Genomic DNA, 24,009 nt, shown 5'->3' on the forward strand with positions numbered 1-24,009 from the left:
CATGACTAGCCTGCTCACCCTGCAAGAGGGGTTCACGGGGTGGTGCCAAGCATCCTGGGATGATGGGGTCTCTGCGTGAACTTGAATACGGGGTGTATCTGCAACAGAAGTTCAGTAAACTGATTTAACCTAAATCAGTTACATCTGATACCATGCCCATCCAGGTTTATCTTAAACCAATTTCAACTATTTTGAAAGTGGCTTATGCACACTGAACTTCTGGGCTAGGGACAGAAGTTACATACAAATTGATTTAAGTGATCAGAAACTGGTTTAAACCTATAACAGAACAGAAGGTCAGTGCATATAAACCAGTTTCAAAATGGCTGAAACTGGTTTAAGATAAACCTGGTTGAATGCAGTATCAGGCTTAACCAATTTAGGTCAAACTGGTTTATGAAATTTTTGTCCCAGCCCCCCTTCCTGGTTTAAGTTAAATCAGAGTCCCCCAGCACCCCAGCATGCTTTTCATCCCTGGGCTGGGCTGTCTGCTCCAGAGAGAAGGGTTGGCCTTGCGCCTCTGCTCCCTAGCTTGAGCAGTAGGGCTGGCTCACTGCCACCCTTCCCCCCCCCAGGTTAACCCCAGCTGGGGTCTGGAGCCAGGAAGGGGGGACAAACTCAGCTTCCCCTGGAGACAGAGCACCCTTCCCTGCTGAAAACTTACTGTTGGCTGGGGCTGTGGACTACAAATCCCAGAGGTGCCTGGAAGCAGGAAGAACTGACAAGCAACCCTCAGTGTTGCTGAGAGCAGTCCCGCTACTCTCACTGTGGACTACAAATCCCAGAGATCTCAGGGGCAGCAGGGAGAGTAAGCAAACACACAGCCCAGGCTGCATTTATAGCTCTTTAGTTTATAGAGAAAGAACTATTCTTGTTCAACCTTTTATAATTTCAATGTCACTACCTTCTCCTGTGCACCCACCCCCACGCAAGCAGGGGCTGGGGCCTGGCCATACCCCCTCTGCTCCAGCAGGGCTTTCTCCCTTCTTTCCCCTTTGGCAGTGGCTGGCAGGCATGCTCTAGTGCCCCCCGGCTTCTGGCTTGAACCACTGCAGGCATCTGGCTGCATTTCCTGAATCAAAAGTGAATGTGTGTTCATTTGCTTACCGTTTCAATCTAGGCAGCTTAGACTAACCTGCAAAGACTGAATCAATTCAGCCTCAGGCTTTCTGATTGTCTGTATTTAGCCCTATTGTGTTACAGATTTGCACTAGTTTCCAATCACTTACACCAGTTTATGTATAATTTCTGTCCCTAGCCTAAGTGGTTAAAAGCACTATAAAAAGTGAATGGACTAACAATGCCCAGGCACAACAACTACAGATCTGCCTCAAACCATTTAAGAAATGACCCTAATTGACAGAGGAATAACTCTGAAGACTTTCAGGTTATGCCTATTCTCCCCACAACATCTTGTGCACTCCCTATTAAAAAGGAATTTTTAAAAGCATTTCTGGAGAAAGGTGCAAGAGAAAGTCACACACTCAGGTTGTTATTGAGTACTTTAATTCTTAGAGGACAACGACAAAAGAAAGACAGCAGAATAAAAGGAGCAAAATTTTCCATTAAGTAAATAATACCTTTCCTAGTATCAAGTCAGTCAGTCCAGACTTTTTTAGGAAAACTGCAGCATCAGAAGCCAACACTCTTCCAGTGTTAGCAGTATCAACCTGTAGAAAAGGATTCACCACTGATTAGCTATTTGCATTGCTCCTATACATTTCTATAATAAGCTACCAGAGAAGATTATATTCTTACACTAATGATGATTACATTTTTTCACATATTTCTCCAGTATTTTACACTAGAAGAAACCACACAGTAGAATGCCACAATATTTAAACATTAATATTTTTATTGGACTATGTCTGTGTGTGTACAACAAACCAAGTTAAACCAGGGGCCTAACATATAATTTGTTCAAGCCAATTTTTTATTACTTGAATGCTATCACAGATGTACAAGAAACCATATACCTTAACAGTGTATTCCCCCATGGTGAAAAACACATCCATTCCAGTTGTTTACACATACATTTAGCTGTATTATAGTCATATTAAATATTAAGTCAACTAATCAAAATAAAATCTTAGCTACATTTAAGATATTCAGCATATATCTTCAGCCTTATCTCAGTACAAGTAATATTTACATCTAATTATTAAAAAATGCTGAATGAGCTTTCCATCACATATACAAGACCTTTATTAAAAAGATAATTCCAAATACTATTCTAAGCAAAACACTTATTGACTGGAAGTCAACTAGGGTAGCTCTAGAGTCTGATATCACTTTTCTGAAGTCCCAAGACACTCATTTATCTCATCATTTATAGAAGCACTTAGTGACGTTTCAAGGGCTGTTTACAAGTTAGTAACTGAACTTACCACGTGTGGTAATATAGGCAAAATGCTTATCCACAACTACAGACCATTTTAAATGTGACAGAAAGTAAAAACTCCCACATCAAATTAATTATCTACAGGGGTTTTCAACCTTTTTGGATTGATGTACTCCCGGCGGCCAGATGTGGAGCGGGAGGGGAAAGGGGGGGGGGGGGGGGGGACACGGCTGAATGTGGAGCAGAAGCAGCCACCACGTGCAAGCTCCCCCCACCCCCCGCATCTGGTTGGGCGGGCAGCATCTGCGTAGCAGCACAGAATGGAGCATGGTGTGCTCCGTCCCTGCCTGCACGCACATACCCCCGGGCATGTGCATACCCCTGGCTGACAACCCCTGATCTATAATATGGAAGTAACTGGTGCTGAGCATGCCCAATCCCACTGTAATTACATGCTCATCAACTAAAAATAAAGGCTTTTGAGCAACTGTCAAATTAAAAAAAAAATTAAAGAAACCTATATTCAATAGCACACTAATAACAGCAGCTCTAAACAATGTACATGGGTAGATGATTGATAACCACATCCAAGGTACCTAAAGGGTCCCTATTACAATACTACGTGAGAGCACTACAACAAAATCTTAGGTCCCTAGGACAGGATGTCATCTGAAGGACTAAAGCAGCAAAGTATTTTACCCATTTCTCATACTGGAAAAAATAAACTCAAAACATTAAGTTGCTTTTATTCTTCCAGATGAAATTACTTTTAAATTTCTGTGAAGGGCAACAAAGGCTGACAAATCAAATTACAGATGCGTGACTACAGATATTCAAATTGAGAACATCAACGTCTTTTTTTGTTCTCAAACTTTGGACCCTCAAAAACCCAAATTCATGATCAACTGTTCATCTGAGACCTAACTAAAATGTACTTGAAATAGGTAAAAGTACCGGGAGAACTGAAAGAAGTGCAACATTCAGGGAAGCATTATCAAGTTGGCTCAGCTGAACAAACAATGCTCTCCTATGCGCACACTTCTGCAAGGCAACAAAATCCCTCAGGGGATCATTAGTTTGGAAGAATTTAGAAACCTCCAGATGTGTGACTTAATGTCACCAAGTCCAATTTTCAAATTTAGATGTATACCAGGTAGTGTAGACATTGCTGTAAAAAAACAAGTTGTGTTGTATAGCTAAAGTAGCATGTCACTATTTATTTAAAAACCCAACTATTTTCCCTGCCATGAACTGCAATGCCCTGAAAAACTCTACAGAATGTGACAGCTATGAAAGAATTTAAACAGAGGAAACAGATGTAGTGACAGGACCCTTTTCCCTTCTACTACTCTTCAAAGAGAAAGAGCCTAATCAAACAACATTCAGATAAATGAACTTGAAGGGAAATCAGAAACACATGTGGAATTCTTACCTCCATGTTTCAAATCAAAGCTTCTCCAGTGTTATAAAAAGATAGCTCCAGACTCTAGAGCCAAGAACACATTGAGTAACTCCCAAAGGCTTCTTTTATTCAGTTATTTAAAATGACTTGAGGTTTATTATGTAGTTGCAGATTATTATTATTTGTGACTTTCTCTAGAATAGAATGAGAATGGCTAGTATGAATCCATGCTAGGATAGTTTGCTAGGAACCATTGCTAGCATGCTATAACTTCTCCAATATTTTGCCTTCAACGGGGAGCATCATTTATAATCTTATAGATTTTTTAAATCAAGAATATATGATTAGCTTCCAAAAGGAACTGGACAATCTTCACTGTTCAATACAACAGACTATCTGAAGTATTCAATGTATACATTTAATAAAAGCTTGCATAAAATGCCCTGATGATTCAACACTTGGACGGTACTCTCTAACAGGTTGTAGTTCCACTTCTGGAGGTACATTTTGATTGTAGTAAAGGTATATAGAAGACTTCTTTATTTACTTATTTTACCAATTATTTAAAAATAGAGAAGCAAACAAATCTCATCAATTAATTGCCTTCCTTTAACTGCAGTTTCACTTACCATACCTTTTATTAATGGCCTCTTTGCAAGTTTATGGCTGCCTTTCCCCCAACATTTCTAAATAAATTGGGTTGGCCTGATGAAAGAGATGCCTATGCTAGATGCAACAATGCTGTCAAGGCTCTTCCATTAAGCTCAGTTGCATGCGCAATAGATTCTGTTTTTAACTTAGAACTAGTGAGCTTAGCATCCATTCAGAAAAAGCTGGTTGGATCAGGTTTTTCATTCTTTCAGGAATATTCAGAGTCAGCAGAGACTATTTTTTTTAACAATTTCAACTCCATCCTCTGCAACTCCTCAGAGTCACCATCATAAACAGGCATCTGTTATTAGTGGAGCAAACTCAAATACTATTAACTTCATGTTCCACTGATTTAATGGATTAAAAAAAACCAAGCAGCAAAAATACCTTAGCTTTTCCTTTCAGGTAATCTACAGACAACTGAACAATTATCCATCAAATCTATACAAGTCAAAATCAACTACTAATCAATTACCAATCAAAAAGAAAAAGCCCCAGAAAGAAGCTAAAACATACCTAGTGCTTTCATTTTTAATGAAGTAGTTTTATATACTTATTTGTAAGAGTTCAAGTTCAAACTACTCTAAAAGGGAAATGATCCTATTACACTTGTTTTCTGTATAATTCACTGACTCCAAATTAGAGCTGTCTGACAGGATATTCAAAACACCACTAGTTTAAGAATGGGGAACAGAGAATAATTATGATGTTCATGTCTCTTCTGAAGTACAGATTTGTCCTACTTCAAAAGCAAGATTCAATTAGAAAGCAGGTGAATTCTCAAATCAGTGGGTAAAAAATTAGGGAAACGGCAATACTGGGATTTTTTTTTTTTTTATATCTGAACTATTGTTTGGGCTTGGCAGTAAAATTATCAGGATGTATTGATCTGGTAAACACAACAAGTGTGCAGATAATCTCTTCTGTCCTCAAGATCTCTATAATATGGGAGTCTCCCGATTAACTGACTACTGCACATACACTGAAGTAGACACACCCGTATTTGTTTTTCAATGGAGTTTAAGTGAGCAAGTACTGCAATCCCAACTAAATTTTGTCAGTTTATCTCTTCCAAGTTTATTTCTGAGCCAATCCTAACGCAGTCAGGTGAACCATTTCTATCCTTTAATGGCCTACCCTACAACTTACTGGATCAAAGATATAGAGCAAGGAGGAAAAAAAGAAGTAAGTAATGAAGATCCATTCTTTTGGGAGTAAGGAGAGGAGCAAAAAGAGACAAACCTCTCCCCTTCCAAATAATATCAAGGATTAAAAATAGGAGATGCATCAAACACCTACCAGTCAACGGGGGACATATGAAAATGAGTTTCTAAGGCCTGAGTAAGGTCCAAAGACGGCAACTTCATAGAAATCAGTCTTCTCCCTCCTCCAAGCAGTGGAGATGTATGGAAGACTGAAGTTCTTAATAGGGAGATCTCTCAGACATCCCACACTAGAATCCCATACTAATTCACTAGCACATGGAGTTCTCCAGCTATTATACAACCAGTAAATATTTTAAACCTAATCTATTCCCACCTTTGGCTAGCTTGAAATTGCTGTTTTTCTTCCCCTGTGGCATACCTCATCACAATCATTCTACCTGTGTCACCTCTAGACTAAAGCTAATCAGAACATTTCTCTGGAAGCTATTTAACAGAGAAATGTATTTCATTAAAACCGTTTTTTAAAAATCATATAGATTATATTAGATCCCTGCAAAAGTGTATCCAAACAAAAACAGTCTCATTTCAGAATTTAAAATTTTCATTTTGAATTTTATTTTAAGGCTTCTCATTTTCATATATTTTTATATTATTTCATGACACAGTAGTCACAACACTCTCAATCAACAACACAAGCCTTTGACCTGGTATCCCACAATCACCTCTCGGCTAAACTGGCTAACTGCAGCCTTGACGTCACCACGATCCGCTAGCTGGGGCACTGGCTCCGCGGTAGGACCCAGAGGGTGTTGGTCGATGGAAGGCAATTGTCTTGGTGCGCTGTGACCAGTGGGGTCCCACAAGGCTCTGTCCTAGGGCCTATACTGTTTAATGTCTTCATCAACGATGTGGACATTGGGATCAGAAGCAAACTGGCTAAGTTCGCCGACGACACCAAACTCTGGGGTAAAATATCCACACCTGAGGACAGGAGGGTGATCCAGGTGGATCTGGACAGACTCATGAAATGGGTGGATGAGAACCTGATGGTGTTCAACACCGAAAAAAATGCAAGGTTCTCCACCTTGGGAGGAAAAACCTGCACCATGCACATACGCTCGGTAGTGCTATGCTGGTTAGCACTACAGATGAAAGGGACTTGGGGGTCATGGTTGACCACAAGATGAACATGAGCCTTCAGTGTGATGCTGCGGCTAGTAAAGCGAGTAAAACACTGGCTTGCATCCACAGATGCTTCTCAAGCAGATCCTGGGACATCATTCTCCCGCTGTACTCAGCCTTGGTGAGGCTGCAGCTGGAGTACTGCGTCCAGTTTTGGGCTCCGCAATTCAAAAAGGATGTGGAGAAGCTTGAGAGGGTGCAAAGGAGAGCCACGCGCATGATCAGAGGTCAGGAAAACAGACCTTACAACAACAGCCATGGGGCTCTTTAGCCTGGAAAAGCGCAGGCTCAGGGGTGATCTGGTGCCACCTATAAGTTTATCAGGGGTGCTCATCAGGATGTGGGGGAACGTCTGTTCACCAGAGCTCCCCAAGGGATGACAAGCTTGAACAGTCACAAACTCCACTGTGACCGATTCAGGCAGGACATAAGAAAGAACTTCTTCACTGTCTGAGCCCCCAGGTTTGGAATAGACTGCCGCTGGAGGCAGTTCGAGCACCCACATTGAACGCCTTCAAGACACATTTGGATGCTTATCTTGCTGGGCTCCTATGATTCCTGCTGACTTCGTGCCCCTGAGGTAGGGGGCTGGACTCAATGATCCTCTGGGGTCCCTTCCAGCCCAAATGACTATGAAATCTATGAGATCTCTCTAATATGCACTATTATTCATAGAACAGAACAGATTAAATTGATTTAAAAAAAATAATTGAAAAATTACATCCAGCTCGCGGGATAGATCCATCCAACATAGCTGTCATCCAGACCATGGTGCTACCTGCATTTCTCCAACTGGTCTTTTGCATTGCATGCAGGATATGCCAGCCCTGACCCAGCACACAGAGCCTGCCTGGTGAGTACTTCACACAGCATGCAGGGCCAGACCTGGAGCATAGGCTCCATGTGACACCCACACCAAAACAGCCCCACATGCTAGATCTGGATTTGGCCCACAGGCTGGCCCTGCAAACTGCATGCAACACAGTGCTATCCAGCCTACAGACTGGCCCCAGCACCTCTCAAAGTAAAGTATTATCTAAAAGAGCTGCTACTTGACTCTGCCCAATCCAGAAAAGGTGGTAGGATCTCCAGTGCATGTTATAATAAAAAAGTGACACCAAGTCAAAGATCAAGTTCAATTCTGAATACACTAGATGAGTTAGGCAGCGGTTGTCAATGGATCTGCATCAAGATTTCACTCTCTCCAGCAGTCTTTCCGGTGAGGTACAGCACTTTTATTCACTCTCTTTCTATGCTTATGGGATAAGAGTAGTATATGGGGTAAGTGTAGTAAGAAATGGCTGGGATAATTAAAGAAGAAGAAATTATGAATTCTCCAAGTTAATTATATCAATTCCTTTGAATCCAATATACTCAGATATCAGAACATAACAAAACAGCCTGATTTTTTTAAACCAACAGCAGAGATAGAGAATTAATAATTCACTTCATTTCAGGCCAATAGGCAAGGAAATACCCAGATCAAGGGAAACAAATGTACAGCTTTACTGCTACGTGTTCTCCTGTTTACTTCCAACCCTTAGCAAAGCCAGCCCAGAAACTGCAGCTCATGTAGGTTCCTTGTAATAGACTTCCGTGTCTGTATCATGCTTATGTGGCCTAGCGTGATCTCGATCCCTACCAAAATAAGTAAGAAATCATCCAACAGCCAGATTCTAAATTTTTGAGAGAGTGGACCTGGTCCAAAGCCTTTACCATTGTTAACAATGTATTTTAAAAGCACAAGCAACTGCCCTGCCAATTCTATAAAGTTATATACTGCTGGCCCTACTCCATCATTTGTGACAAAAAGATATTCTACTTTCACATCTAATGTGACCATCCAACAGCAGCTGCACATGAGCACAAAGTTTTCATTGTTTGTTTGTTTTTAAACAGAGATAGATATTGTAAAGCAAACGGGTAAGCCAGAAAATACATACCTGTCGATAGAACTTCTCATACACAGGGTTTGCACTTGATAGCTGTGAAGAAAGAAAAGGTAAAGAGGTATGACTAAAATGCATAATTATCCATCTAGTTTACTTCTTCCTTGTATGATCAAGTTGCATGAATTTAAATAGTAAGGCGATATAATAGAAGTTTTTTATAAAGAGTTTTTTTTCAAAAGACTAGGAGGATTACACAATTCTGTAATGTTACAGAACCTTCATAATAGTATTAGATGGGACAACATAAGAACTATAAAATTGTCTCTAACTGATCAGAATTATTAATTTCTATATTTCATAACTGTTCTTTACAAGACTGCTAGCTTCCTGCTCTGAAGTAATTGGTAGTGGCCATAATGAGCACCAGGCTAGCTGACTACATGGTACAAGTCAAGACGTGTGACTCTTAAAATTAATTAGATTAATAAAAAGCCCAAAATATGAATACAATTTGAATTCAATTATTCTTCCAGAATTAAGTGCTTGATATGAAACATAACAAAACATAAAAAATCAATTTTGCTAAGGAAAAAAAAGTATTCAAGAATAAAATTAACTACAAAATCCGAGCCTGTCATCTGTTTCAGCATTCCAAAGACTTGTTTTCAATTTGCAACCTCCTCTGTGAAATTGCCAGAAATCAAAAGCAATTACTTTACTCAGATCTAACTAAATTGGTGTCATTACTGACAAAGTGCAATTAGGATTAAGTTCTTTCAGCATGGGTCCCTACTACCTGAGAAAGCTTTGTTTCCATATGCAACAAAAGCTTTATGAAAGTGGTGAGCTTAGGCACTCAAGCCACATTTAAACTTTGAGAGATAACAAAGCTTCTTATAGAAGGCCCTCAATTCACTTATTCAAATACTCATTCAAAGTATGTTTGCCTGAGGGACTAATCAGGAAGGCGTGGGCTGCAGGTTTTAGGGAACTGCCTTCTTTCTACCGTAATCAAAGAGGTAAAATTGTAGATTTCTTTTTTTTGGATGATGAGTATGTTCCCTAAGGCATACAACTTGAGAACACTGCCATAAGGTGGAATTCAAGCATTATCAATAGAATATATTGGGCTACCTTTGCTACATCTAACAGAGAGTGCTGACCACAATTAAATCTAGCACTTCAACACACTGATAAGAATGGGACAAAAACCACCACTTCCTTTGAACACAAGCCAAAAACACTTTCCATTCCCCATGATACAGAAATATGACTAATCATAGAAGCCTTTATATGCACATGAATAAGGATATGAATCCAAAAATCTGTATGTAAAAGTATAACATTGATTTCTAATTTCTGATTTAGGAAACTTATAACTTGCACGCAAAGATGGAAATTAGCAATATTCCAGGTTTTATTCCCAACTACCTCCAACAAGTAAGCTAAAAAATGTCCTGCAGTATGACAGCAAAACCTTTTAAAAAAAAAAAAAAATCATTGCTGACCAGAAGAGTCAGGAATTTCTGCACTGCAAACCTACTTGTTTAGAAAGAAAATCCACAAAGTTTTTTCCAGACCACATTAAAAAACCCCAGTGTCTTTCAAAAAAAGAGGTAGGTCTGTTGAAAGCCTCTGGGTGCAGGTCAGAGAGGGAGGGCAGCAAAAGGGGGGGGGAATGTCATGGTGGCCACCTGCTGTAGGCCACCAAACCAGCAGAGGGGGAGGAGATCTCCTTTAAACGACTGATGGAAGTTTCCAAATCACAAGACTTGGATCATATGGGGGACTTTAATTATCAAGACATCTGCTGGGAAGGAAACACAGTAGTGAACATGCAGTCCTGCAAATTCTGGGAGTGTGATAGAGATAACTTTTGATGCAGGTGATGGAGAGGCCAACTGGGGACACGGGAGTAGGGACTGCTCACAAACAAGGAGCGATGGGTTAAGAACATGAAGGTGGAAGGTAACTAGGGTGACAGCAACCATGAAATGACGGTGTTCAAGACCCTAAGGGAAGAGGGAAGAAAAGCATCAAAATAAAGACAATGGACTTCAAAAAATCAAACTTTAACAAACTCAGGGAACTGGTAGGCATTATCCCCTGGGAGGCAAGTCTGAAGGGAAAAGGAGTCCAGGAGAGCTGGCTATACTTTACGGACGCCCTCTCAAGGGGGCAGAAGCAAGCTATCCCAATACAAGAGCAGAATGGGAGGTGCAACAGGAGTCCAGCCTGGCTTGACAACCATCTCTTCAATGCACTGAAACTCAAAAAAGCAACCCTACAAATAGTGGAAACTTGGTCATATTACAAGGGAAGAGTTTAAGCATATCACACAGGTGTGCAGGGAGAAAATTAAGGCCAAGGTATAATTGAAGATGCAACAGGCAAGCAACCTAAAAGACAACAAAAAGGGATTCTACAAGTATGTCAAAAGTAAGAGGAAGAACAGAGAACCCATAAGCCCCTTACAGAACTCAGAAGGCAATCTAGTTACAGATAATTCAGAAAAGACCAAAATATTTCATTCTTTTTTTACATCAGCCTTCACAAATAAAATCAGCTATCAGATAACAAGCACAGCTGGCAGCAAAGGCCACCAAGAGCCAGGTTAACCCCTCCATGGCCCTGCAGCCACCACAGAATTCAGGGCTTTGGATCCTTGCTTGGCATATAAATCTGCAGTGGTTTCAAGACCAAGAAAGGGTTAACTTGGTTCTTGGCAGTGACATTTTTCTCACAGCAGCATCCTGCTCTCCCCCGCCCCCCCAACTCCTTCTGCAGCTGGAGGCTTGAGCCCCCTGCCTCTATTCCAGGGTCCCAGGGCCCTAACATATATGCACTTGTGCAGCAAACAGATTCCTTTTAAAACCCTAAAATAAACTGAAAAGAGCACATTCCAGAGAATAAGAAATTAAGCCTGCAAGGAAAAGCTTTTCACTATAAGAGGACCCCCAAGCTGATTTAGTGACAGTTTAAAATATATGGCAAATAAAGGTAAGAGATAAGAACTGGGATTCAGCAACCTATCTTTGCAAAATATTGAACTGCTACAGGTCAGTCTCAGAGAACTGGTCGTCTTACCTTAACTTGTTCTACCAATACTGTATCCTACCTCCTTCTTCCACCCATGTTGCAGGTATTAAGACGTATATATACTCATGTTGAAAACTCTTCATTGATAACAAGAATATCTAGGAGTTCAGGAAGTTAAGCAGGATGCCAAACAGAACCAAAAAACCCTTGTATTATGAGAAGATTTTTTAAAAAGTTGACTTGTTTTTACCTAGCATAATGAAGGCTGACAGAGGATGACTGCTCCACGTCAAATATATTAAGGTTGAAGGTAAAGAACTTTTTAAGCTAAAGGACACTGTTGGAAGAAGAACAAGTAGGTATAAATTGGCCATAAGCACACTGAGGCTGACAATAAAAAATATTTCTAATGATCAGAGGAATGATGTTCCAGGACAGTCTTCAAACAATAGTACACAGGCAAAAAAATCCCCATCCTTAAGATGCAGCTGGACGAGTTTCTGGAAGAGGCAACATGACATCTACTGACTATAGCAAGGGACTGGACTAGATGATACAGGTGCCCCCCTTCCTGTCCTGTTACTAAAGTAATCTTCGTTTAAACACATTTGACATTTATTAATTGGACTAACACTAGTCTCATTTGTCAGTATTTTCACTGGAAGATTTTCCAGGAGATTAAAGGTCCCTCTATGCTCCAAAAAGCATACAATGGTTGCATGGTTAGTAAGCTTGTGCAAAGCAACTAGTATTCACTTTGGATTTGGCCGATTTGTGGACCAGTGATTTGATGCAGTGATTTTAATCACTGTCCCGAACTAATTCGGCCAAGTCTGATTCGGAGATTCGGACGATAATGAATCGGCCTCCAAATCAAACAGGCCCCATCCCCATCCCCTGCTCCGTCAATGGCTGCCTCGCCCAGCCCCAGCATCTTAGCTCTTTAAAAAAAAAAAAATAGCTCCTCCCTCACCAGTTGCTGCCAGGTGGGAGGCAATCCCTGCTGCCCCCCACTGCCCTGTGCTGCGTGGGGGGCTCTGCCACAAGCCCCCAGAACCCCCGACAGCTGCTGCAGCGGCCAATGAGTATGGGGCTTTTAAAAAAAAAAAAGAGTCAGGACACTGGGGCAAGGCGAGGCAGCCACTGACAGGGCTGGGAGAACGGGTGGGAGTTGGGGGCGCTCGGGGGGGGGGGGGCTGGGGGCATAGGCAGGGAATGGGGCCTGGCAGAGGTCCCCCATGGTCCCCTCCCCACACCTCCAGCCCTCCTCCACCCCCTACTTACTGGCACTGAGTCTGGATCCAGCTCCCTGCAGCGATGAGCAGGGGCTGACCGAATCTCTGAAGCTCTCCAAATCTATTTGAAGCTATGAAACTATAATTTGGAGAACTTTGAAACAATTCAGCCCTTTTTATTGGTTTCCCAATTCGATTCAGATTCAGAGATTTGGCCGCTGAATTGGGCCGAATCTCCTCTGAATCAAAGCAGCATCCAAAGCTTTGTACAGCCCTAATGGTTAGATGTTATACAAATTAGACTCTGCTGAAGTTAAACAAACTACTTTCATCGCCACGAAGAGTTCTAGCCTAATTATTTGCTCCCCCTAGCAAAAGTCAGATTGTATATTTGAGGCTAGAAGCTTTAAACATTGTGGACCCAACTCTTGGAAAGAGAGTTGCAACAGATAAGACTGCAAAAAGTGACGATGAAGATTCAAAACCAACACAAAGAAGTGACTGAAGAAAATTCCATATAAATACAAGGTTTTGCCCTGAAACGTAGAAAAGCAGGGCTGGAAAGGAACTCAGGAGGCCTTCCAGTCCAGTCCCCTGCTCGAGGCAGGATCATCCCTGAAGGTAATGATTACATCATTACTATGAAAAACACCTAGAAAATATGCTTATTTAATGACAAACTTTAAAGTATGAAGAGGGAATTATTTTGTTTTCTGTGCCTCACTATTGGGGGGGAGGGGAAGTGAGGCTGGAATTCAGACCGCTCTTTTGGGATCGAATTTAACACTTACTAACTAAAGCAAGTTTTTACCCAACCACCACCCCAAGTCTCTCCCCAGCTACCTCATTAGATTTAATGTGACTCAAGGAATTAAACATATTGCACACTGGTGGGTATTACAGTACATTTTCTTTAAAACTTAATGTTTTGAAAATGTTAATTTATTAGGAATTTTCTTTATTCCTTAATCTGCTAAAAAGTGGCACCATGTCAAAAGACTTTATACACCATTTCATTAATTTTCATACGCCTGCTGAGAACTTGCCTATTTAGGCACCAATGTTCAGACACTAACGGTCAACCCCTCACTAGTAGGGGGTTCAGAAATGTTTACAGAAGTATCAAATGACTGGTTAATGTTAAACATAAGTGAATATTAAATAGCTGTAGCTCATATTAAAACATTTCCCAGAAAAAGGATCTTTAGTTTGATACAACTACTTGAAATGATGCCTGCATTAAGACTTGACACATGACTGTCAGAATGACTAAACGTAAGCCTCGGTGCTGTATGTGTGTCAAGTCAACTCAACTCAATATTTTATAATAATCTAAACATATCCCTCAACCTTCTCATTTGTGTCAAATCCACAGATATGCTAACTCAGGCAATCAAGCAGCCACACTGAAGCCGCACACAGAAAACTGAACAAAACTGGCTGGCAAAAACTGGCTGGCAAGTGTGAAGAACAAAACAATACAACTGCAAGTGCTCAGAGGCTTCATCTTAATTTGTCACCCCTGTTCTCTCCCATCTCCATCCCATCCCCCAAGACAGGGACCATTGTTTTGTAGATCATTTAAATGGCAGACTAATGTCATCCAGTTGTTCAGCCAACCTCTATTCCAGCCAAATTTATCATAGCAACTCTTGGACAGGAAACACATGCACAACACTCAGATCCTGAAGCTACAGCATTTTACAAATGCAAAACAATCTTTTCATTCAACACCCATTATAACAGCCAATTAAAAAAAAACTCTTTAAAAAAGACAAATAAAAAGACTTCCAATTTTGAGGTCTCATATTCACTGCAACTTTAGTATCACTGCAATAAATGGAATTTCCTCTGAAACTTGGTAGCTTGGAAGATTTAAATTAACTTACTGGATTGAGACTTCATGGTTTTGCCACAGAAAGAACACTGAACAAGAAGATTAGCACAGGAGGAAAGAACCAGACAAGGTCTTGACTTCCATCAGCGTAACAAGAATACAATGAATACTGTAGCGACACTTGGGAATTTCATCAGGTAACACGGTGTGTGTCTCCACTTTACTAGACCGATCACAGCTGCTAACTAGGAACGGTGGAGTAGTTTGCAGCACAAGAGGAAGGGCAGAGAGGTTACATTCCACTGTGTTCAACAAACTAAGACACAGAATTACAAGTTCCATTTAAAGAAACAGATTATGTCAGGAGATTAAAATCTGTTCTAGTATTTATCCTGTAAAGCAGAGGTGTCAAATGCACAGCCCATGAGCTGTCAGCCATGTAATTCTGCCCCTGCGGCTCATAGAGGGATGAAAAATTCAAGGACAGGGCTCACTGCTGAAATCTGGGGCACAGAACCCCGCTGTGGAGGGGGCTGCATGATGGCTACGTTACCACCTGTGTTAATGCCCACCCCATTCCTGCCACCGCATCCAGATCTGACCACGGAGAGCCCCACAGTCTGGATCCAGCACAGGGCAAGGTGAGTTTGACACCCCTGCTCCAGAGCGAGTATTGAGTGGAGAATGTGTGGGCCCTTCTATTCTAACATAAGACATGGAAATCAGCTTCATGTTGGCCTCTTCCTTTCTCCCCTTTTGATTGCAGTTATCCCTTGCAAGTTTTTGTCCTTTCCATTCACTTCCACTGGCATAAATTTATGCTGTTTCAAACAGCCTACTCCTCCACTCCTGCTTCTCCTAGTTAACAAAGTAAATGAGCAAGACTATCATCCACCTAGAAAGGGAAAAGAAAGCAATCCAAAAACATTAATACTTTAGTTTCTTCCACCCATCTGAATGGAAGGATAGCTCGTAGACACTGTGTGAAGCTGTGACAGATTAAATACTAGTGTGCTCAGGCCCATCTCATTCTGAAAGTGCGTATTTCAGAAATGACCCAAGTCTTCATAGTAAAACCCTCTCCATCCTTTCCTCACCCAAGCTCTTCTGTGGCACTATAATTACATATAAAGAAGGGACTGGATGCGTTTTATTATTTTGGTCAACCTTTCAGTGTCTGCCTTCTTCTGGCCCACTCTGGTTCACAATACTGTAGTGGACTGTTTAAGCACAGCAGTATATCAAGATGGACTCGATATAATTAAATACAGAGATAAACTGGGGGGGGGGAGAGAATCACCCGTAATTAGCCAAAAGTAAAAAAAATGTATTTCAAAGCTTCAACATTTCTAGCGGCAGCCTCTTTTCAAATGTTGCACAGGTTTACAGAAACAGAATGAAACAGCTAATATGGGGAGGCAGGGAGACTACCGAGGCAACTTCTCTCCCTCTTTTTTATTGTTTTGCTGCTTGGTTAAAGCGTTTCAAGGGAAATATTTCTCTCAGCTTCCCCTACACTATTCCACAGCCAAGTACATCTCAGTTTCAGGAAGTTGTTCTTGATATTCAGCCTAGTTTCCCCTGGCAAATTTCATCCAGTTAAAACTAACAGGGCCCCCTTTTATTCCTCTTTGTCCTTTACATATTTTTACAGTTTTCTCTGGTCCTTTATCAAGATCATGCTTTTTAAATATTTGAATTTCTCTTATAGTTCTTCACTATATATTCCTTCAATTTGTCATAATTGTTCAGGTTCAGCACTTGAGTGCAAAACCACAATATTTAAAAGTATGCAAGCACCGCATGTTACTCCATGCCCCAAAACATGCAACAAAAAAATTGACTGGTTTTTATCACTGATGTATCATTAACTCCTATCTAGTTGCCGCCCACCATCACCTCAAGGGCTTTGTCTACAATAGAAAAATTTGTATGGCTTTTTTGCACCAATTAACCCCTACAGCAGTAACAAGGGATCATAAACTATAACCTGGGGGAGGCATTTTCTTCTCTCCCATCCCCTGAAATGTTTAACCCTGCACAGACAAAGTAAGTATTTGTTTTCCAGAACTTTTTCCTCTTCAATCTAATATCGCTCTAAAAGTTTCACTGAAATTTTCCAAGATTTCATTTTCGTTGGGGTCTTTTCATCTCTCTCATAATTATGTTATCTGCAAAACACTAAAATAAAGTTTTCCAGTGGACTCCTCTTGTAGGCCAGAGAGTTTTCCCAACAGCAAAAAAAAAATAAAAACTTTGTTCTGAACAAAATGTCCTATACCCTAGAACACTGAGTGAACACACACACATTTAATATGCGCCCTTTTACTGTACTTCACTAACAGCTCAACTGTATACTCACTGAAATAGTTGAGATTTAAGATATTTTATGCTGTGCATGGATATTCTTCATCATCTGAAAGTAAACAAAGATTTGATTTCTGTTTTCCAATGTTTTACAACCCCCCATCATCCAAGCCGAACCGTCAGGCTTGCCATCAGTGAAAAGATGAACTAGACATTCCTTAATACTGGCATCAACATTAAACATTTTTTATAAATCATTTTTAATAGAGGTGCACCAATATATCGGTCCATACCAGATCGGGGCCAATAAGGGGAAAATGAACATTATCAGCAATCAGCTTTTTTTGACCGGTGTAGTTGATAATGTCACCAAGATATGCTGTGTGCATATGTGCAGCCACAGCATGCACGGGGCCAGGAATGCAGCCTGGCAGTTTGGAGAACAGCATCTGGTTGGCAAGTTGGGGGAAGGGGTGGAAAAAGGCGGGGGGGGGGTGGAGATTGAAGCCCCCTTGTGAGGAAAGGAGTGGGACAGGTACTACCCAGCCAGGGTGGTGAATTTGACCCCGGTGGCAGCAGGACAGAGCCACAGGTGGCTTGTCTGGGGGCATGGGGAGGTGGCTCCCCACCACAGCAAGGGAGGTTTGGGGGCATGTGCCCCCCTCCCCTGATTTGTGCGCCAGGGAAAGGGTGGGCTGCCCACTGCTGACTCAGGGCTGGGGACTGCGCCAGGCTGTACTCAGGGCAGGCGGGCAGCATCCCTTGGAGAGCTGTAGCCCACCTCCCAGCACTGCTGTCAACACCCTGAGTGCAGCCCCAGCCCAGCCCTCCTGCCGGGAAGAGGCTGGGGCAGCTCCCGGCCCTGAGCCTGTAGCGGACAGCCAGACTCCACCCTGCACACAAATCCAGGGGGCACATGCCTCCCGTGCCTCCCCCAGGGGTGCACGCAGCGGCAGGGAGCCAACCCCGCCATGCCTCCTAAACGAGCTTTGCCCCACTCCCAGGGTCCCATGCACTGGCCTGGCTGGGACGTGTCTGCCCCATCTCACTCCCTCTCTTACCATAGGGGGGGCCTCAATCTGCCCCCCCCCCACATCCCTTCCTTCCCCCACACCCTTTTGCCCCCACTACAGACTTGCTGGCCAGACACTGCTCACCAGGCTGCATATTGGCTATTGGATCAGTATTGGCCGATGTGGCTGGTAAATAATCGGCTATCAGTACCAGACAAAAAATCTTTATTGGTGCACCCCTAATTTTTAGTATTTTTATTTTCAGGGATTAAAAAGCAGTGTTCCTCCACCTTGCTAAATGCTGAAGGAGATACCACTCTACCTTGACTGATTAAATAACTTACTTTAGCATTTGTTCTCCTGCTCCGATCTATTAGCAGTGATTATTCTACCCACCAGAATTAACAAGATAAAACACACCACACACACTTAAATATTTCCTCCAAGTCAAACAGGAAAGCAGTTTTACTGACAAAAGAACAAACACCCCCACAATTCTCCTTATTCACAAGTCATAATGTCTTACAGAAAACTGAATTTTGTCACTGTGCCGATTTACTGAGGATGTGAAAAACCTGTCTGGGATTTATGCAGAAAAAGAGAGACTGGTTAGTTTTTATAATGGGTGTACATTACTGTACAGTTAAGCAATGAGTGGCATTGATATATCTTAAAATTATGTTTTCCAACAGTATAGGGAATGTTGTGAGAATGCTTTAATTAGACATCCAGGTTAGAAACCAGCATGAATGCTCAACTACATCCTCAAAGTATGCATATAATTACAGATGCAGTAATATGATATTTAAATTAACATTGAAATTTGCAATTAAAATGGGATATAAAAATTCATTACACCTTTTCTTCTAGTTCTCATATTTAGCACAAAACCCTTCCAAAAGACAAGCAAGTCTTCCATGTTATGAAGAATATTTAACAACTTCTGAAATTTTTCTGAAAAGTAACACTTTCAACTTTTCTCACATTTTTGCACTTTACTGGTCAAATCATCAGCTGCCACAAATGGTCAGCTTTGCTCTCACTCACACATACACAGAGCAGTACTTTTAAGTGCCCTATATCTGCTCTAAGTGAAGCACCAGTGGTTTAAAAACGCCCGTATCAAGACACACAAAAGAGGCCTATATCTAAAGGAGTGTGTACTCAGCAGTTTACAAAGATCATTAACATTTCTCACTCCAAAATTCAGACACAGTAACCGTGGTCTGGGTGGTTTAGTCAGGAATGATCCTGCCTTGAGCAGCAGGGCTGGACTAGTTAGATGACCTTGTGAGGTCCCTTCCAGCCCTACTTTCCTATGAGCCTTATGATGACCAAGTTTGGAAAGTTTATGCCAAAGAGTTAATCTTCGTATTTGATATAACCCAACTTATGCTTAAAGAAGATGAAACAAGAACAGTTAATATTTTAATGCCTTTATTTTGGTTCCCTACCTGAAAGCAACAGAAGACGACATATCCAAAATCAGAAACTAACATGCTCTATACCAGTCGTTTCAACGTTTTTTTCATTTGCATATCCCTAAAAAAATGTGAATGGAAGTGCAGACCTCTGCAAACTTTGAATAGAGGTGCAGACCCCCTTGAATTGTAAGTGTAGGTTTTCACATACTTTTGATTGATCATAATCACCTTTCATGGATAGCTTAGACATAGTCTGGAGCCCCCAGGCGTCTGCAGACCACAGATCGAAAACCACTGCTCTACACCGAGTGCAACAGTTACACTCTATACATACAGCTAGCAATCAAAAGGGAAGTCACATTGAGGTGTTCTGGGACAGGTGCAGGAAGGAGAGGGTGTGTGACAAAGGGAAGATGTTAGTGTTGCATCAGAGAAGAGGAAGGAAGGAAAAATAAATTTAGGCATTTGAAACAGCACAGAGAGTTCTTCAGCTCCAAAGCAGTAGTTCAGGGCCCAACCAAGTCACTAGTGCTAACTGATATCTTGTATTAAGAAGTGTCACCTCAGTTCTTCCCACTCCGCTCAGTCCTGCTCATTTCAGCAGAGGCCAATAGAAGGGGGCACAGAACCCATCGAGCCCAGGGTTCAAGCACCGCCACTACCCCATGGCATTCCTACTGCGCAACTAGAGTCCTTACTGGAACTGTCAATTACGTGTCAAAAAAAATCCTCGATCTTGCACGCACACATGCCTGCCTGAGTTCGTGAATGAGTCAATTTTATCTTGTACACCACTGAACAGCACATAGAGTAATATAATAAGAACAAAGTCTCTCTCCACACAGATTGCTGCATTTCTACATACTTGGACAATTAAGATAAAGAAAACCTAGATCAGGGCAGGCCTGACTCTCAGACATAGTCTATCTTATCACAAAGTGGTAAGATCATTTTGTTAAGCTTGTTATTTATGTATCTATTAACAAAGAACAAAAACTAAGCATAACTCTAAGTCTCTCTCACACCTTTAAAGAACTGATATTCCCTCCTGAATCCCAATCACTCAATACATGCATTTATAATGCTGTCTAAAGCATTAGTGCAAATCCACACACATACTAGGGATAGCGAGGAAATGCACTTTGGATCATGCTCCCCCAAAACGTAAAGGTTAGAAGGCATGTTAAATAGGTAGGCCACCAGTGTGCATATAAGCTACTTACACAGAGCCAACATTAATTCCAAAGTTTAATTTCACTCCAAAGTCACACAGAGTATTTTCAATGGAAACCCATGAATACGTTTTGCAGGAATGTTGTTGTTATTTCAAATTACCTTAATTCTGCAAGGCCCGTTACACATGCAAACTGAAATATGTTCTGTTCTCCAAAAGAATAAAACCCTAATGTGCAACCATTACTTTACTCCTAGGAAATTTTATTTGAATACCGTAGCTTCAGTTTATTAATGCCAAGGAAGACAAATATTTCCAAAAACTACAGCTGTCAAACCACTGGAGAGTACCCTAGTCTCAATCTGGGAACACCCAACTTCCTAGTTACGTTTGAGTATGATCTAATGTAACTGGAGGGGAAATCAGAACACACCAACACTTTAGACTGTACTTGAATAACTGTCTCTCTCACCCTCCCCGATCCCTACTCCTTGGTCTTGCAGCTAGCAGGCGGGTTATATATTTTGTCTTATTACCCTTTTGCAGAGGCCTGGTTTATGTTAGAGTTTTGTCAACATCTAGACACAGAGGGACCACAACCTGATAAAACCTCACATTTGTATTGGAGTTAAATTTCCTCCTCCAGCAACATAAACACCACCATGCCACCATATGGCAGCAAATGAAAAACAAGCATGGACAGGGCTGGCAGTCACACTTGCCTTTCACAGTGTGATAAGTGACACTTGACACTCTTTCCTACCCCAAAGTTAATGATTTTGGGTGTGGTTTGTAAGGATTTTTTTCTCTGGTGGGTTGCCTACAGGTTTGTTTGCTCCATCACCAATTTTAAGCACCTGTTGTTGTTACTTCTAATGCCTTGATTACTGCAAACAGAAATACAATGCAAGTGCCAAAAAAATTGATAGCTGTTTCCATGCACAGTCACACTACTTCCTACCTGCCAAGCCTCTTTAAAACTAGATACTAGCATAAGTCATGATGCAACAGAGGCCTCTGGGCTTTACTTATCTCCTTTACTCCCAGCTGTCAGCCAGTGGTCGCTCCACCTGCTGCCGTACTGGATTCTCCCTCACAAACACCACACAGAACAAAGCAGACTGCAACTATAGTGCTGATGCTGGACTTGCTAAAGTCGAGCCTTGTTGTGAGACATTCCCTCCAGATTCAATAGCCATTCAGCACCTGCTGACTTGGGTATTGAGTTTCTGTTTGTTACTGTCCAGACTTCCAGTGTATGGCTACCCAAGTCAGGGAAACAAAGTGTAAGAGGCATCTCCCAGCATATAGGCAGCACCAAATCCAGGGGTGTACAGTAGTGCAGTTGCACTCATTTTGACTTCTACTTCACCCAAAGTTTAAAACCAGTTTCCTGGCAGTGGCAGCAGCATTTCTATTCAGGCAGCAGAGAGGGAGTCCACTGATTTAACAGCTCATTATAATCTGCCTGATTCCTTCTCAGCTCTTCATTCCACAAGTGTTAACAACCGCCTATCTTTGTTTAAAGGTCTTACGATTCCACTAGGTTAAGCTATTACTTCTTCTGCAATTCTGCTGTCTGCTCCTAGTAATGTAGCACCTAGTTCACAGCCCTGCAGGCTGTTTTCAACTCTAGCCAAAAACATTAACTCAGGTGTGGAAATAACTTTCAACAAAGCATTGGACACACCCTCAAGATGCTCTGGAAGGCTTATGTTTGGTTTATGAATCTGAAAAAGATGCATGCTTAATTCTAATGACTGCAGAGTTTGAGCACATTTTGCCTAGTTGAGTTTTTAATACACAATATGGCAAATTACACATAGTAAATAATGCTCATTTCAATAAAGTTAGATTGATTTTTACTTCCATCTTAAACTGAAATACATTTCTCAAGCAAATCCCGGGACGTCATCTCAAGCAAATCGCATGACATCATTCTCCTGTTGTACCCGGCCTCAGTGAGGCCACAGCTGGAGTACTACGTCCAGTTTTGGGTTCCACAATTCAAAAAGGATATGGAGAAGCTTGAGAGAGTGCAGGGGACAGCCACGTGCATGATCAAAGGACAGGAAAACAGACCTTATATTGAGAGGCTGAGAGCCATGGGACTCTTCAGCCTAGAAAAGCACAGGCTCAGGGGTGATCTGGTGGCCACCTATACGTTTATCAGGGGTGCTCATCAGGATCTGAGGGAACATCTGTTCACCAAAGCACCCCAAGGGATCACAAAAGCAAATGGTCACAAACTCTGCCACGACCGATTCAGGCTGTAATATGGAAGAACATTTTTTTTTAACTGTCTGAGCCCCCAAGGTTTGGAATAGACTGCCACCAGAGGCGGTTCAAGCACCCACTTTGAACACCTTCAAGACACATTTGGATGCTTAACTTGCTGGGATCATAGGATCCCTGCTGACTTCCTTCCCATGGGGCAGGGGGCTGGACTCAATGATCCTCTGGGGTCCCTTCCAACCTGAACGTCTATGAAATCTACGAAATATGGCCCTAGACTCCTAGCATATTAGTAAAGCTTCTAATTTCTTTTTACCTGGAGAAATAAATGTGTCTTGAGTTCCACCCCAGCTCCTCCAGGAACATGTTTTAATGTACCGGGCATGCCATTTGTGGCACCACAAACCACACCTGCCTGCACATCTGGACTGGGCCAAACAGATTTTCCACAGAGCAGTAACAATCTAGGGTCCTCAGCTGCCACTATGCAACTGCCACCTACTTTCGGACCAGCAGAGCTGCCAGGTCAGTGATGGAGGACAAGAGCAACCTCAGCACATGGCGTGAGAAATGTTGGCTTCCATATACGAGTTCAGCTGCCACTGTTGACCATCCTGGAACTGCAATATATGCAAGTTTCCCCAAGCCCAGAAACAGCATTTAGTGATGTCCAGATGGCCTGCAGTTACTATCCATTTACTGAAAACACCATTCATTCCCTTCATCTGACCCATCTGCCTCCTTGCCAGACCAGTTCCAGGTCAGACAGAGCAAATATGAGAACCTTTCCAGGCCTAATTGGCAGGAAACACTCCATCACCTCTTTGGCATCCATGCTGCTGGCAGGGAAAAAAACATGTGGGACTGTAAGTATTCAAAAATGGTGAGGAAAATAAGGGGAAACAGACAGAATAGCACTGAGGGACAGGTGCTCTTAATTCCTCAGTAAAAAATCAGCATCTCATAATGCAGCACACACACACTCCTCCTTTTTCCTCTAAAGGCGCAAGGCCTTTGAGTTCAGCTATGCCAGAAACCAGGTTATTCTTTCACTCGCCCGTCTTTAACATCTGAGATATTAAGTCACCATGTCAACAACTCTTCTGTCTCA

The 24,009-nt window shown here is 41.8% G+C and overlaps 1 protein-coding gene across 2 annotated transcripts in view; it reads right to left on the minus strand.

The window, feature by feature from the left end:
• Positions 1-24,009, minus strand: part of EPS15 (epidermal growth factor receptor pathway substrate 15) — a 97,348-nt gene that overhangs the window by 71,953 nt on the left and 1,386 nt on the right. For both annotated transcript variants that reach the window (XM_090048408.1, XM_090048409.1), the window contains exons 2-3: positions 8,686-8,727; positions 1,581-1,670 (exon numbers count right to left, since the gene is read on the minus strand). In XM_090048408.1, the coding sequence (XP_089904534.1) occupies positions 1,581-1,670; positions 8,686-8,727 (132 nt within the window). The remainder of the gene's footprint in view (positions 1-1,580; positions 1,671-8,685; positions 8,728-24,009) is intronic.

The sequence above is a fragment of the Crocodylus siamensis genome, chromosome 5 (genome assembly GCF_052110815.1).
Source record: "Crocodylus siamensis isolate JL-2025a chromosome 5, ASM5211081v1, whole genome shotgun sequence".
NCBI lineage: Eukaryota > Metazoa > Chordata > Crocodylia > Crocodylidae > Crocodylus > Crocodylus siamensis.